Source organism: Anomaloglossus baeobatrachus, chromosome 6 (genome assembly GCF_048569485.1).
Source record: "Anomaloglossus baeobatrachus isolate aAnoBae1 chromosome 6, aAnoBae1.hap1, whole genome shotgun sequence".
In the NCBI taxonomy this organism is placed as follows: domain Eukaryota; kingdom Metazoa; phylum Chordata; class Amphibia; order Anura; family Aromobatidae; genus Anomaloglossus; species Anomaloglossus baeobatrachus.
This window is the reverse complement of record NC_134358.1, coordinates 573107982-573124347: the sequence shown is the minus strand read 5'-3', so window position 1 is coordinate 573124347 and position 16366 is coordinate 573107982. Positions and strand designations below refer to the sequence as shown.

The 16366-nt window shown below is 45.0% G+C and overlaps 2 protein-coding genes across 2 annotated transcripts in view; one reads left to right on the top strand and one right to left on the bottom strand.

Moving 5' to 3' along the window:
• LOC142243699 (uncharacterized) overlaps positions 1-16366 on the top strand; it is a 272143-nt gene that overhangs the window by 61677 nt on the left and 194100 nt on the right. The window lies entirely within an intron of this gene.
• LOC142243711 (uncharacterized) overlaps positions 894-16366 on the bottom strand; it is a 161955-nt gene continuing 146482 nt past the window's right edge. The window contains exon 3 of the mRNA XM_075315888.1: positions 894-4414. Within this exon, the coding sequence (XP_075172003.1) occupies positions 3576-4414 (839 nt within the window). The 3' untranslated portion in view covers positions 894-3575. The remainder of the gene's footprint in view (positions 4415-16366) is intronic.

Below are 16366 nucleotides of genomic sequence, written 5' to 3'. Positions count from 1 at the left end.
TAAAATTTATTGTGTAACTTCTCCTGAGTAAGCAGATACCCCATATGTGGTGGAAAGTAATTGTTTGGGCGAACGGGGAGGCTAAGAAGGGAAGGAGCGCCATTTGACTTTTCAAGCACAGACGCCGTGCAGTGATGTGCATCACTGATCAGCCGCTGCAGGACGCATGGACTGATGAGATAAAAAAAAGCGACAGGGTTACGAAAAAAAAAGTCACGCCGAAAATTGAGCAGAGACTCCGATCCGTTATGTGCAACCCTGATCAGCGCTCGGCCGCTGCAGGACGCACACACGGATGAGGTGCAAAAAAACCCAAACAATGCAAGATACGGACAAAGAAAAAAAAAGTCCCGCTGAAAATTGACCACGGACACAGATAAGTTATCTGCATCACTGATCAGCACTCGGCGGGACGCACGGACGGACGAGGTGTGAAAATGAACAGGGGATACAAAAAAAATATATATACTCACGGTACCCAGAAGATTAGCAGGAGGATCACTGAAAAGAGGAACTGCAGGAGGAATAGAAGGCAGAAAGTGGACAGCTTCTTACAGGAGAGCAGCAGGCATGAAGTTGGACAGCTCATCAGAAGACCCAGGAAGGACCCAGGAAGGATCCAGAGATGGAGGCAGATGTGATCGGGCCAGTGAAGACCTCGGACGACCCGGTGGAGGCAGGTAGGGAACACTGGAAAGGGAGAGCAGATGGAGAGGGGGAGACCAGAGAAGCAGAGGCAGAAGCAAAATTGAGATCGCGTGGGGGCAGATCGCAGCGGGGGGGAGCACATTGCAGCGGGGGGGCACATCGCAGCAGTGGGGGTGCACATCAGCATTGGCAGGGGCCATCATGGGAGCGCGCAGGGGCAGCACGCAATACTTACAGTGGGAGCAGGAGCGGCAAACAGAAAGCGGCGGTGTGGTACACGCTGCAGACACGTTGGGGGATGGCTCCTGTTAAAAATACGGTTGACGTGACATATGCTAAGCCAGTATATTAATGATTGGAGCAAAATAGGTGCAAAAACATATTATGGATTTATTCAAATAAAAGTTGCAGTTAAAGTCATTACAGAAAAGTTACTGTCTTGGCTTGAGTTAATAGATGGGTAGATAGATAAGTAGAGAAAAAAAAACAGAGTTCATTTATCTTACATAGCTGTGATGTTGTGATAAGCCGTCTCTCTGTGGATCGTCTGGTCGAATGCTCCCATTCTACCTCTGAGTCCTCTTCTTCTCCTCCCTTCTTCTTCGTGACCCTTTGAAGTGTGGTCTTCTTTTATAATTCAAACCCCACCCCCTGATTCTCCTTATCTCTTTACATGGTGTTACAAGAACTAACTATCTTTTTTAGTTCTAGCTTATGTCATATCACGTATTCATATTTTCTGCAAAATAAGTGTCTTGCGCAGTGGAGACTTGTAAGACTAAACCACTTCGACATAGAATGTAAAATATATAGAACTCTTTGAAGCTCGCTGACCCTTGACCCTAGTGTAACAGTAAGAAGATTCTCAAAGCTAATTTCAGATCTTTGCACAAATTCCAATTAGAATATAGCACTACGTTGTCAGCTTTGATGAACAATGGCAGATGGCTTTGGTTCTACCATGTCAAAGACCTTGGCTAGTATTTCCAACTCACAAAGACACTCTTAAAGGGATGGGCAAAATACACACATTATATGAATGTATGTATTCAAGTTTATGAATCAAATCTCCATAAACTCACTATTTTACAGCTCCCCAGACCAACACAAGCCTAGGGAGGGCGGTCACCTCCAGATCAGACCGCCCCACTGCACACTGATTGGAGCGATTGCGCGTCATAGCACGATCGCTCCAATCAGTCCTGCAGGGGCTGGGGGGCACCATGTTTGATCTTCTGCTATGATCTGCTGCAGCACCTCATAGCAGGATCTCACAGTATCACACAGGTTCAGGCATTGTTTTAGCCGAAACCAGTGTGAACGATGTGGTTGGCGGTTCAGATTTGAACAGCCAATCACAACGATCGTCGATGGGGGGTGGCGATGCCACCCCCCCGGACTCAAGCAAAGGTCCCCTGCTGTAAGAAACAGCAGGGGACATCATTTGAAAGCTGTTGCTATGGCCACGGCAATTAAATGAACTTTAGGCAGTAAAGTTACGTCCTTGGTCGTTAAGTCACGTTAAAATAGGACGTAACTTTACTTCCCGCGGTTGTGAAGGGGTTAAAGACTCCAAAGCCGTAATGACAGGGAATTTAGATTATGAGGATAATGAAGATGATGTTTATGTAAAAGGTATTTAAATTGTCTAGCAAAACTTTTAAATATTTTAATATTCAAATTTAATAGTCCTTTAAAATTCCTTAGTATACACATGTGCATTTACTCATAGAACTAACAGAGTTAAATAGATGGGTAGAGTGCTCAAAAAGGGACTAACATGTAATCTCAACCCTATTTTAAAATGTGCAATTTTTATTAATATTCATTAAAATGTACCCACAAACAGGCACAGAAACATATAAATGAGAATGGATCACGTTATCCTTGTAAATAACCAAGGAGTTTTATATACACACTCACTTTAGGAAAGGGAAGGGAAACTAATATAGCCCTATAAGGGTAGTGTTTCCCTACATAACTCCGGAGGGTATGACACCATAGACACCGTAGAGGCTCTCCCTCTACCTGACCCTGATATAGGGATGGGATGGAAAGCCCTATAGTGGTGCTTGCACAGTACAATATATAGGAGTTCCCAAATGGTAATACTCCTCCCTGTATTGTTTTCCTTAGATCAAGAAGGTATCAATTTACTGATCTATAACCAAGGATTCCTATTCATGATACTAGCACTGTACAAGACGTATAGACTTCTATTCCTGATAAATTATCTTTATGCAAGGTAGTGATCCATAAGAGTTATTTACAACCACATATGTTACAGGGTGATATACCCCAAAAGTATATTACAGTCACCTAGAGTCATATCAAAAGGGGCTCAGATAATCTCCCCATTATACCCCAGGAGCAAATTACGGCAAAATAGAAAAGGTTGCTCCAATCATATTCTATATAATATAGTATAAACAGGGAGAAAAGATGAATTACTTCCCTGAGAAGCAGGAATCCAGGCCTGGCAGGCCTGCATTTCAAATTGCTCTTAATATTTTTGGATCAAGTCCCGTACCTTGGATTTTAATTTTGGAATAAAAGAAATTGATTTTATGCATTTGGAAGCTGGAAATCCTTTCAATTTCAAGTCCCTGCACCAGCAACGCTGTTATCCTTGCTTCTAAAACAGGGAGGTGTTCCTATACAGGTGAGCTGGTTAAAACCTTTCTTCACTATCAAAATGTTTGTTGTCCTGTGTGAATTTTCTTACACAGATCAAGAGCTGATATTCGACTGAAAGATTTCTAACGTTCTAAGGACGAAAATGGATTTTTATTGTTCATGATGTCTTTCATGTAGAAGAGTTGTTTTCCCCCACATAAACTACATCCATCTGCAGAACATGAATGGCTTCTCCATTTAGTGAATTCTCACATAAGATCTTATTTTCAAGTAAAGCAGATCTCACATTCTTAACATGAAAATTCCTTCTCGACTGAGTGAATTCTCTGATGTTTCATAAGATTTGTTTTATGGGAAAAGCATTTTTCACATTCCGAACATGAATATGGCTTCTCTCCTGTGTGAATTCTCTCATGTCCAACAAGAGTTGAGTTCTGAGAAAAACATTTACCACATTCTGAACATGAATATGGCTTCACTCCTGTGTGAATTTTCTCATGCTCACTAAGTTGTAATTTATTAGTAAAACATTTTGCACATTCTGTACATGAATATGGCTTCTCTCCTGTGTGAATTCTCTCATGTGTAACAAGAGCTGATTTATTTGTAAAACATTTCCCACATTCTGAACATGGATATGGCTTCTCTCCTGTGTGAATTCTCTCATGTGAAACAAGATTTGTTTTTTGAGCAAAACATTTCCCACATTCTGAACATGAATATGACTTCTCTCCTGTGTGAATTCTCTCATGTGCAAGAAGGTTTGATTTCACAGTAAAACACTTCCCACATTCGGAACATGAATATGGCTTCTCTCCTGTGTGAATTCTCTCATGTGAAACAAGACTTGAGTTCTGAGAAAAACATTTCCCACATTCTGAACATGAATATGGCTTCTCTCCTGTGTGAATTTTCTCATGCTTACTAAGTTGTAATTTATTAGTAAAACATTTTGCACATTCTGTACATGAATATGGCTTCTCTCCTGTGTGAATTCTCTCATGTCTAACAAGACTTGAGTTCTGAGAAAAACATTTCCCACATTCTGAACACGAATATGGCTTCTCTCCTGTGTGAATTCTCTCATGTTTAACGAGATTTGATTTACTTGTAAAATGTCTCTCACATTCTGAACATGAAAATTTGTTCTGCGTTGTCGGCGCTCTTTGATCTTCCACATTTCTGTTATTTTTATTTTGCTTCTGTAATGAATTAGGAGATTGTTCTTCAGGAAAAGACTCAGATGGTAGATCCTTCCTGTAAGGGTTGGTGGATAAATCCGAGATATGGGCAAGCTCTTTATATGTATCTTGTGTTATATTAAAATCCTTTATAATAAAGGAAGATATGAGCTGTTCTTGGACACTCCTGGTACCATTATCTGCCAAGAATAACATTTGGTGTTATTGCTTCTGAATAACTAACTTATAAATATAATTTTATTAAATAAAAAATATATTTAAAATGTAATATAAATACCTTGTAATTTGTATATTTTTAACTACTGAAAGTGTTATTTACATGAGGTAATGTACAATTGTACAAATATTCATTTCTGATCAATGCCCAGTGTGAACTTCAAAACAACATTATACATCAGTCATTGATTACATAATTTATATGCCCATAACAATTATTCTTAATAGATGAGAGAAACAAATTTGTATTGAATTTTATGAAATTCGCAGGTTCCGGCAAATCTTCACAATTTGTGAATCAAACAAATTGTCCACAGGCATACCCACTCCCTGATTACACATTGTAAAATACTTCATCAGCCCCTGATTACTTCAAGCACATTTTTCCAACTAAATTTACAACCCATTTTTTTTTTTAGGGATTGTCAGGGAAAGGGGGGAGGAAGAGGAAGGAACACCCCCACTTTCCACCGACCGAGCACATGTCTCTCTCTCTAGCGCCCCTCTTATAGTCAGGCCAATTGTGGAATTGTCAGATGATAAGCAAGGAGAACGCTATTCTACTATGCCGATGATTGAAGAGTTCCCGGTGAGAGTAAGGTATGTATTTCCCCGACTCCTGCGAGCGGAATATATCTAATCCTCCCCCGATCTCACTGGTCCCCCCCACAATGATCCTGGGCATAAACTGTCTGCTACCAATCGATTATGATAACTATTAAGCCGAGCACACGGGCATGTCATTCATAGATTGAGATAAAAGAAACAGCTCGAGATTAAAATTATATTTTTAATCGCCTTAAGGGCACACTAGATACTACAATATATACAGGGTGGAATTTACAGAATATAAATATATATATAAATAAATATATATATATATATATATATATATATATATATATATATATATATATATATATATATATATATATATATATATATATATATATATATATATATATATATATATACACATACATACATACATACATATATACACACTGTATATATGTCAGAATATATTTACAGGTAAGTTATGGATCACAAGCAGGTATCAGTTGTATCAATTACCTTATTCCCTAGTGGACACAGGGGGGCGCTGTGTGGTCACACGGTTCCGGGATCTTCCTCCACATGTACCACACAAGACCACCCAAAGAAGAACGCCCAAAAATGTCCGTACTGTGTTTATCAAACTGGCTACAATCCATGTCCCCTCCTACCTGGTGATCTCGCTGGGCTGGCCTTCTACTTATCTAGGGAAAGTATGGATTTCAGTTTTCCCCTGAGCATCTTACACGGAAGATATGACCCTCATTGTTATTGTTGTGAATTGATCTCCGTTTTGATAGGAAATAGGAGAGTCCTGTGGGCTTCCTGTGGCCAGTTATTAATTATTGAGGGCTACGCACATCATACAATTTTGCCAAAATATGTGTTACGTGCGTCTGGCCCTCAGGAATATGAAAATGTGCCTATCTAATTTGTTTGGGTGATGCACTCCCCAATAATGAAACTTTTCTAACGGCTCCGAAAGGCTGCGGGATTCTGATTGAAGCAAGATTATAAAACTTGTAAGCAAAGGACTTGCCCGCCCCTATATCATGCTGAATGCTCCACTCCGCAGGGGGCTTCCTTCTACTTCAGGGATTGTTCTTATTGGATTTTGACACCTTCCCAGTTGCTGATCTCTGACAGCAGGATGTGTGTTCTTCTGGCTGCGCTGCAAGGGGGTAAGTTGGGGATACGTAGTGACAGCTAACTGACCTCTGTCATAACTCTCATAGTATATCACAGCATAATCCTCACAGGGATCATATCACATTGGAAGTGACTCTGAAGAGCCTATGTGACAGAAAATACCCAAGAGTAACACCATTTTAAAAACTGCACCCCTCAAAATGCTCAAAACCACATCCAACAAGTTTAGTAATCCTTCATGTGCTTCAAAGGAAGTAAAGCAATGTGGAAGGAAAAATGAAAATGGGGAAAATGAACAATAAAATTCGTTATGTCATTTCTCCTGAGTTCGCCAATATCCCATATGTGGTCGAAAACTACTTTTGTTTTGAGTCACAGTGGAAAGCTCAGAAAAGAAGGATGATCGCCATGTTGGAGTGCAGATTTTGCAGGAATGGTTTGGGGGTGCCATGTCACATTGGCACAGCCCCTGAGGTGCCAGAACAGCAGAAGCTCCTATAAAGTGACCCCATCTTACAAACAATACCTCTGAATCAATTAATCTAGAGGTTCAGTGATCATATTGACACCATAGGTGTGTCACCGAATTTTATATCATTGGGCGGTAAAACAAAATAAAATTACATTTTTACCAGATTTAGCCCCAGATTTTACATTTTCACACAAGAAAATGGGTAAAAATGTGTCACACAATTTCTGCTGAACGAGGCAATGCCCCATATGTGGCTGTACAGTAGTGCTTAGCCACAAGGCGAGACTCAGGAGGGAAGGAACGCTGACTCCTGGAGTACACATTTGTACAATGGTTTGCAGACTCCATATATAGAGTCCCTAAGTGCCAGAAGAGCCAAACCCCTCGCAAGTGACCCCATTTTGGAAATTCCACCCCATAATTTATCTATAGGTGTAGATCAATGATTTTAACTACATGGGCGTTTACCAGAAACAACATAAAAACAAAAAAGTGAGCCGGAGTATGAGATGGTATACATGGAGCTTGTGAGACCATGTTCACACTGGCCATAAGACAAAGAGAAACCAAGGAAAAAATTGTGAAAACATACCCTGCTGTAACTAAATAAAAGCATAGTGCATATAAACATAGGGTACTTAGTAAACACTGTTTTTGATCAAAAAAAGCATAAAGCTATCCCACCAAACATCAAGGTGTACCCAGTTGGGATAGTACCTACACTCTCTAATATTAAAACCTTACCATGGGTCTAAAATAGGCCTCAATGTGGCTAAGGGCTCAGAGTGACCGGGTCCCAACAGGACACAGTCAGGGGGATTCACAGAATGAAATGTCCAGCTCACTGAAAAGGGGGCCACTCCCTGTTTGTACTATATACAAAAAACTACATAAAAACAAAAAAGTGACCCGGAGTATGAGATGGTATACATGGAGCTTGTGAGACCATGTTCACACTGGCCATAAGACAAAGACAGGGAGTGGCCCCCTTCTCAGTGAGCCGGGCATTTCATTCTGTGCATCCCCTGTGTGTCCTGTTGGGACCCGGTCACTCTCAGCCCTTAGCCACATTGAGGCCTATTTTAGACCCATGATAAGGTTTTAATATTAGAGAGTGTAGGTACTATCCCAACTGGGTACACCTTGACGTTTGGTGGGATAGCTTTATGCTTTTTTTGATCAAAAACAGTGTTTACTAAGTACCCTATGTTTCTATGCACTATGCCTTTATTTAGTTACAGCAGGGTATGTTTTCACAATTTTTTCCTTGGTTTACCAGAAACAAGTAGCAATGGATGTTGCTGATTGAAAATTCTTAATTTTTTTGTGGATTGTGTTAAAGCTTTTATTGGACACATTATACATACAATTTTGGATCACATTTAAATTTATTTACATTATCTACACTGAGCACTTATAATGGGGATTCCATTTAAATATCAGAATGGCGTGATTCAGATGTTACACCCTGAGGGATCCATTCACTATAATGAGGCAGCACTATCAAGGTCAGTTTTTAATATCCTACATAGTTTGGTGTCGTCAGCAAAGACTGACACTTTACTATCACTCCCTTCCACAAGGTCATTAACAAAGAGATTAAAAAGAAATCGGTCCTAGCACAGATCCCTGTGGCCTCCACTGCTCCCAGTACAGATCCCTGGGGTCAACACTGCTCCCAGCACTGATCCCTGCGGTCCCCACTGCTCCCAGTACAGATCCCTGTGGCCTCCACTGCTCCCAGTACAGATCCCTGTGGCCTCCACTGCTCCCAGTACAGATCCCTGCGGTCAACACTGCTCCCAGCACTGATCCCTGCGGTCCCCACTACTCCCAGTACAGATCCCTGCGGCCCCCACTGCTCCCAGTACAGATCCCTGTGGCCTCCACTGCTCCCAGTACAGATCCCTGCGGTCAACACTGCTCCCAGCACTGATACCTGCGGTCCCCACTACTCCCAGTACAGATCCCTGCGGCCCCCACTGCTCCCAGTACAGATCCCTGCGGCCCCCCCACTGCTCCGAGTACAGATCCCTGCCGTCCTCACTGCTCCCAGTACAGATCCCTGCGGTCCCCACTGCTCCCAGTACAGATCCCTGCGGTCCCCACTGCTCCCAGTACAGATCCCTGCGGTCCCCACTGCTCCCAGTACAGATCCCTGCGGCCCCCACTGCTCCCAGTACAGATCCCTGCGGTCCCCACTGCTCCCAGTACAGATCCCTGTGGTCCCCACTGCTCCCAGTACAGATCCCTGCGGTCCCCACTGCTCCCAGTACAGATCCCTGCGGTCCCCACTGCTCCCAGTACAGATCCCTGCGGCCCCCACTGCTCCCAGTACAGATCCCTGCGGTCCCCACTGCTCCCAGTACAGATCCCTGCGGTCCCCACTGCTGACTATAGCCCATTTAGAGAATGTTGCATTTATGACTACTCTTTGTTTCCTATCTTTTAGCCAATTCCTTACCCAGTTGCATATAGTTTCCCCTGGTCGCGGCTTCTGGAGCTTTAGTATAAGGCTATTAGGTGGTACATTATCACTTGTCTTTGCAAAGTCCAAATAAATCCCATCAGCTGCATTACCAATATCCAGGTTTGCACTTACCCCCTTCATAGAACCCCAACAGGTTGGTTAGACACGACTTATCTTTCATGAATCCATGCTGGCTGTCAGTTATATTATTTTCTGCAAAATATTTTTGCATGTCATCCCTTAAAATGCCTTCAAAAACTTTGCATAATACTGGTGTCAGGCTTACTGGACGGTAGTTGCCTGGATCTACCCTCTTACCTTTCTTAAATATATCAGTACCACATCAGCAATCCTCCAATCCTGAGGCACCAACCCTGTTACAAGCGAGTCTAAAAAGATGAGATACAGCGGTCTGTCGATTATGGAGCTCAATTCCCTCAATATTCGTGGATGAACGCCATCTGGCCCGGGGGATTTGTCAATGTTTAATTTACTCAGACGCAGACGTACTTCTTCTTGTGTTAAATTAATTATAATCGAGTGAACTTTCGCGCCCTCCCTGCTCGGGAAGACGCTCGAGCGGGAATTTTTCACCCCCAAGATGGCGGAACTTCAAACATTTTGGCCGGACGCCGCCGGCGGGGACTGCAAGGCGCACTTCTACTGGTAAGTAGATTGGTTAGATCCTGTTCATGACACCAAGTTGTCGTGGGCGGAGTATCCGAGCTCGCTACGCTCGGGTCCGAGGCCTCTGCTGGGTGCTGCTCGGTGGCTCGAGCGGTGGGCCGGACCCGGGGACTCGAGCAGCGCTCCTCGGCCGGCGAGTGAACAGGGGGATGGTTTGGTTTGGGGAGATAGTTTGTAACGCCACCCACGGGTCGTGGTGATGATGGGCCCCACCGCTGCTGGTGACGGGGATCCCGGGAGCGATGACAGGGAGCAGCTAGGATGTTGGTTCCCCCTCTGTGGGTAGGGGTTGGTGATCCCGGGGCCCGGTGGTGACACAGGGAGGCTGGATGGTTGGGGTTTTGCAGGGTTGCAGGGGCAGCGCGGTGCCGGATGGCACTGTGGTACTCACTCAGGCACAAAGTCACAGAGTCTCTGGTAAACCAAACGGCTGGATGGACGGGTCCCGTGTTTGCTCTCCCCGGACAGGTGATGGTGGCTGTCTTTCCCTGCACCTGTGTAGTCTGTTTTGACTCAGATGGCTTCCCAACAGTAGTCCGCTCCCCGGCGTATAGGTACCGGAGGAGCCAGTTTTGCCCGCAGGCGCTGGCCCTTGGATCTCTAGCCTTTGGCGGTGGCTGTGTATCCTCACGGTGTGGACGGTTGCCTTCTGTCGGGTCTTGGGTGTTAGGAAACCCCTGGGGTTCCGGTCACTTTCGGATTTGACCTTTGTTGGCGGTTCCAAGCCTAGTCGGGGTCCGATGGCTCTGCCTTTGTGCCTAGCTTCACTCTGCTCCCCGGTTCGGTACCGGCGAGCCACCGCCCGACCCCGGTCCTACGGTTCCGCGGTGATCCACTAACTCCTGCAGACAGCCACCACCGTCTGCCAACCTTGCTGACAGTGCCTGGGCTCCTACCCAGACACTAGCAGTTTCTGAACTCTCACTTTCACTCTGACTAGACTGACTGAACTCCAACTCTAAACTCAACTGCAACTAACTGCTTTTCCCGCCTCCAGGACTGTGAATTCCTCGGTGGGTGGGGCCAACCGCCTGGCTCCGCCCCACCTGGTGTGGACATCAGCCCCTGGAGGGAGGCAACAAGGGTTTTGTGTCTGACTAGTGTAACTATCCAGGGGAGGGGGTGTGTGTGTGTTATGTCTGTGACTACCTGGCTAGTCCAGGGCGTCACATATTCCCGCATTGACCACATTTTTACCACTTCCCAAACAATTTCTAAATTTAAAAAAGTAACAATATTGAATAAATCATTTTCGGACTACTTACTCATATTAGGAGAAATATGACTAAATTACAATGCCCAGAAAAGTAGGCTCTGGAAATGTAGTCCAGCAATAATTAATAACCCCGTATATAAGCCTCAGATAGAAAACATTATCAAATTATATGTTAAAGAGAATAACCATGAAGATATATGTCCTATAACGGTCTGGTCAGCAAATAAGGCTGTACTCAGAGGGGAACTAATAAAAATGTCATCATTCCATAAAAAGGAAAGAAGCAGATTTGCAAAAATTAATATACGATAAAGGAAAAAAATCCAACAAGAAAGTCCCACTCCACCAAACTTACATAGAGTTATTAGATCTAAGAATTAAATAATAATATAATAATATTTATTCATCTATATAGCACTATTAATTCCACAGCACTTTACATACATCAGCAACACTGTCCCCGCTGAGGCTCACAATCTAAGGGCCCCATCAGTATATTTTTGAATTGTGGGAGGAAACTGGAGAACCCGGAGGAAACCCACGCAAAACACGGGGAGAACATACAAACTCCTTGCAGATGGTGACCTTGGTGGGATTTGAACCAAGGACCCCAGCGCTGCAAGACTGCAGTGCTAACCACTGAGCCACCACAAGACTGCAGTGCTAACCACTAAGCCACCACAAGACTGCAGTGCTAACCACTGAGCCACCACAAGACTGCAGTGCTAACCACTGAGTCACCACAAGACTGCAGTGCTAACCACTGAGTCACATCAAGACTGCAGTGCTAACCACTGAGCCACCACAAGACTGCAGTGCTAACCACTGAGCCACCACAAGACTGCAGTGCTAACCACTGAGCCACCACAAGACTGCAGTGCTAACCACTAAGCCACCACAAGACTGCAGTGCTAACCACTGAGCCACTACAAGACTGCAGTGCTAACCACTGAGCCACCCCAAGACTGCAGTGCTAACCACTAAGCCACCATGCCGCCCTACTATTTGATGAATATGAAAGTCATTTACATTATTAAAAGTTGATAAATTATTCCAATATTAATAAGACAACCAGAGCAATGGCAAGAAAAGTAAAAGCAGAAAAGCAGAAAGCGTAAAAAAAGAGAATAGTAGCCATTAAAAACCCAAACAGAGTGCTGGTACATCATCCAAAGGAAATTGCGGATACATTCGCGGAAGACTACTCCAGACTGTATAACTTAACAAATGATTCCTCTACTCCCCAGCCAACCCCTGAACAAATTAATGAATTTCTAGCTCAGATCAACCTTCCTAAAATAGAACCTGAACAATTATTATCCCTCAATGCCCCCTTTAGTGAACCAAAATCCTTACCACAATTTCATCCCTAAAATCAAGAAAGGCCCCAGGACCTGACGGATTCAGAAAGGATTATAAAACTTTTTCCTCCCTTCTAGCCCCCCACCTAACTAATGTTCTCAATAAAGCCTCCCTGTCGGGTATACCGTATTTTTCGGACTATAAGACGCACCCTGGTTTTAGAGGAGGAAAATAGGAAAATAAAACTTTAAGCAAAAAAATGTGGTCATGACACTGTTATGGGGCGAGGATTTGCTGCTGACACTGTTATGGGGGTAATGTCCCCAAATTCTCTACTAAGGTACCCCATCCTGATAATGATCCTCCTGCCTTGTATATGATCCTGCTATAAACCCCCATCCTGCTCATATACCAGCATCCTGCTCATATTCCCCCATCCTATTCATATACCCCATCCTGCTCATATACTCCCATCCTGTTCATATTATTATTATTATTTATTGTTATAGCGCCATTTATTCCATGGCGCTTTACAAGTGAAAGAGGGTATACGTACAACAATCATTAACAGTACAAGACAGACTGGTATAGGAGGAGAGAGGACCCTGCCCGCGAGGGCTCACAGTCTACAGGGAATGGGTGATGGTACAATAGGTGAGGACAGAGCTGGTTGCGCAGTGGTCTACTGGGCTGAGGGCTATTGTAGGTTGTAGGCTTGTTGGAAGAGGTGGGTCTTGAGGTTCCTCTTGAAGCTTTCCACGGTAGGGGAGAGTCTGATGTGCTGAGGTAGAGCGTTCCAGAGTATGGGGGATGCACGGGAGAAATCTTGTACACGATTGTGGGAAGAGGAAATAAGAGAGGAGCAGAGAAGGAGATCTTGTGAGGATCTAAGGTTGCGTGCAGGTAGGTACTGGGAGACTAGGTCACAGATGTAGGGAGGAGACAGGTTGTGCATGGCTTTGTATGTCATGGTTAATGTTTTGAACTGGAGTCGTTGGGCGATGGGAAGCCAGTGAAGGGATTGGCAGAGTGGCGAGGCTGGGGAGTAGCGAGGGGAGAGGTGGATTAAGCGGGCTGCAGAGTTTAGGATAGATTGGAGGGGTGCAAGAGTGTTGGAAGGGAGGCCAGAGAGCAGGAGGTTGCAGTAGTCGAGGCGGGAGATGATGAGGGCATGCACTAATGTTTTTGAAGATTCTTGGTTAAGAAAAGCACGGATCCGGGAGATATTTTTGAGTTGTAATCGGCATGAGTTGAAGAGGGCTTGGATGTGTGGCTTGAAGGATAGAGCAGAGTCGAGGGTTACTCCAAGGCAACGAGCTTGTGAGACTGGGGTGAGTGAGCAACCATCAAGTTTGATGGAAAGGCTTGTTGGAGGAGGTGAGTGAGGAGGAGGAAAGACAATAAACTCTGTTTTGTCCATGTTAAGTTTTAGGAATCGTGCAGAGAAGAAGGATGAAATAGCAGACAAACATTGTGGTATTTTGGTTAGTAGAGAGGTAATGTCAGGTCCAGAGAGGTAGATCTGTGTGTCATCGGCATAGAGATGATACTGGAAGCCGTGGGACTCTATGAGCTGTCCCAAGCCGAAGGTATAGATGGAGAACAGCAGGGGTCCAAGAACTGAGCCTTGAGGGACACCGACAGATGGGGGCGAGCTGAGGAAGTGGTGTGAGAATGGGAGACGCTGAAAGTTCGGTCGGTTAGGTATGAGGAGATCCAAGATAGGGCCAAGTCTGTGATGCCCAGAGATGAGAGAATCTGTAGTAGGAGGGAATGGTCTACTGTGTCGAAGGCAGAGGACAGGTCCAGGAGGAGGAGGATAGAGTAGTGTCGCTTGGCTTTGGCGGTGGGGGTCATATACCCCCATCCTGTTCATATACCCCCATCCTGTTCATATACCCCCATCCTGTTCATATACCCCCATCCTGTTCATATACCCCCATCCTGCTCATATACCCCCATCCTGCTCATATACCCCCATCCTGTTCATATACCCCCATCCTGTTCATATACCCCCATCCTGCTCATATACCCCCATCCTGTTCATATACCCCCATCCTGTTCATATACCCCCATCCTGCTCATATACCCCCATCCTGCTCATATACCCCCATCCTGCTCATATACCCCCATCCTGCTCATATACCCCCATCCTGTTCATATACCCCATCCTGTTCATATACCCCATCCTGTTCATATACCCCCATCCTGCTCATATACCCCCATCCTGCTCATATACTCCCATCCTGTTCATATTCCCCCATCCTGTTCATATACCAGCCATCCATCCTGCTCATATACCCCCCATCCTGTTCATATACCCCCATCCTGTTCATATACTCCCCATCCTGTTCCTATACCCCCATCCTTCTCATATACCCCCATCCTGTTCATATACCCCCATCCTGTTCATATACCAGCCATCCATCCTGCTCATATACTCCCATCCTGTTCATATACCCCCATCCTGTTCATATACCCCCCATCCTGTTCCTATACCCCCATCCTTCTCATATACCCCCATCCTGTTCATATACCCCCATCCTGTTCATATACCCCCCATCCATCCTACTCATATACTCCCATCCTGTTCATATACCCCCCATCCATCCTGTTCATATACTCCCATCCTGTTCATATACTCCCATCCTGTTCATATTCCCCCATCCATCCTGCTCATATACCCCCATCCTGTTCATATACTCCCATCCTGCTGATATACCCTCATCCTGTTCATATACCCCCATCCTGTTCATATACCCCCATCCTGTTCATATACCCCCATCCTGTTCATATACCCCCATCCTGTTCATATACCCCCATCCTGTTCATATACCCCCATCCTGTTCATATACCCCCATCCTGTTCATATACCCCCATCCTGTTCATATACCCCCATCCTGTTCATATACTTCCATCTTGTTCATATACCCCCCATCCCTCCTGCTCATATACTCCCATCCTGCTATATGCCCCCATCGTGCTCATATACCATCTTGGTATATGACCTGTATCCTATAGCACAGAGAAAAAAAATAAACGTTTATACTCTCCTGTTCCTCACTCCCTGCAGCCGATCATCTTCCTCTCTGCACCACTGACCTGTGTGTGTGTGTGTGTGTGTGTGTGTGTGTGTGTGTGTGTGTGTGTGTGTGTGTGTGTGTGTGTGTGTAGCCGTTCCCCTGCAGCACGCGATGTCTTCCTGTCTTTGCCGATCAGCTGATCAGCACAGATCAGCTGACCGGCACAGACAGGAAGACATCGCGTGCTGCGGGGGAACGGCTCCACACACGGGGACGGGTGAGTACACTGATTCACTGCACCCCGCGCTGATGATGACGCGTGGGGGGCAGTGAATACAGCCGCACATGATCACTCCAGGCTGTAATTGCCAGGGGTGATCATGTGGACCGGCTCTTTACTATGCGCGCGTCCCCGCTCGTCCTCCCGCCCACCTGTAGCGCCGGCTTCTGCGCTGAGAAATGGGCGGGAGGATGGGCGTGCATATGTAATGAGCGGGCACACGTGGTCACAGCAGGCTGCTACAGCCTGCTCGTGCCCCTGATGACCCGCTCCACCGCAGCACCTCATTCCCCGCAGCCACAGTCAGACCATAAGACGCACCCCCAACTTTCCCCCAACATTTGGGGGAAAAAAAGTGCGTCTTATGGTCCGAAAAATACGGTATTTCCAGCCGAGATGTTGGGAGCTACTATCACACTAATACCAAAACCTGGAGACAGCAATGAATCTGTCGGCAACTTTAGGCCCATCTCTTTAATAAATACCGACATTAAAATCTATTCAAAATG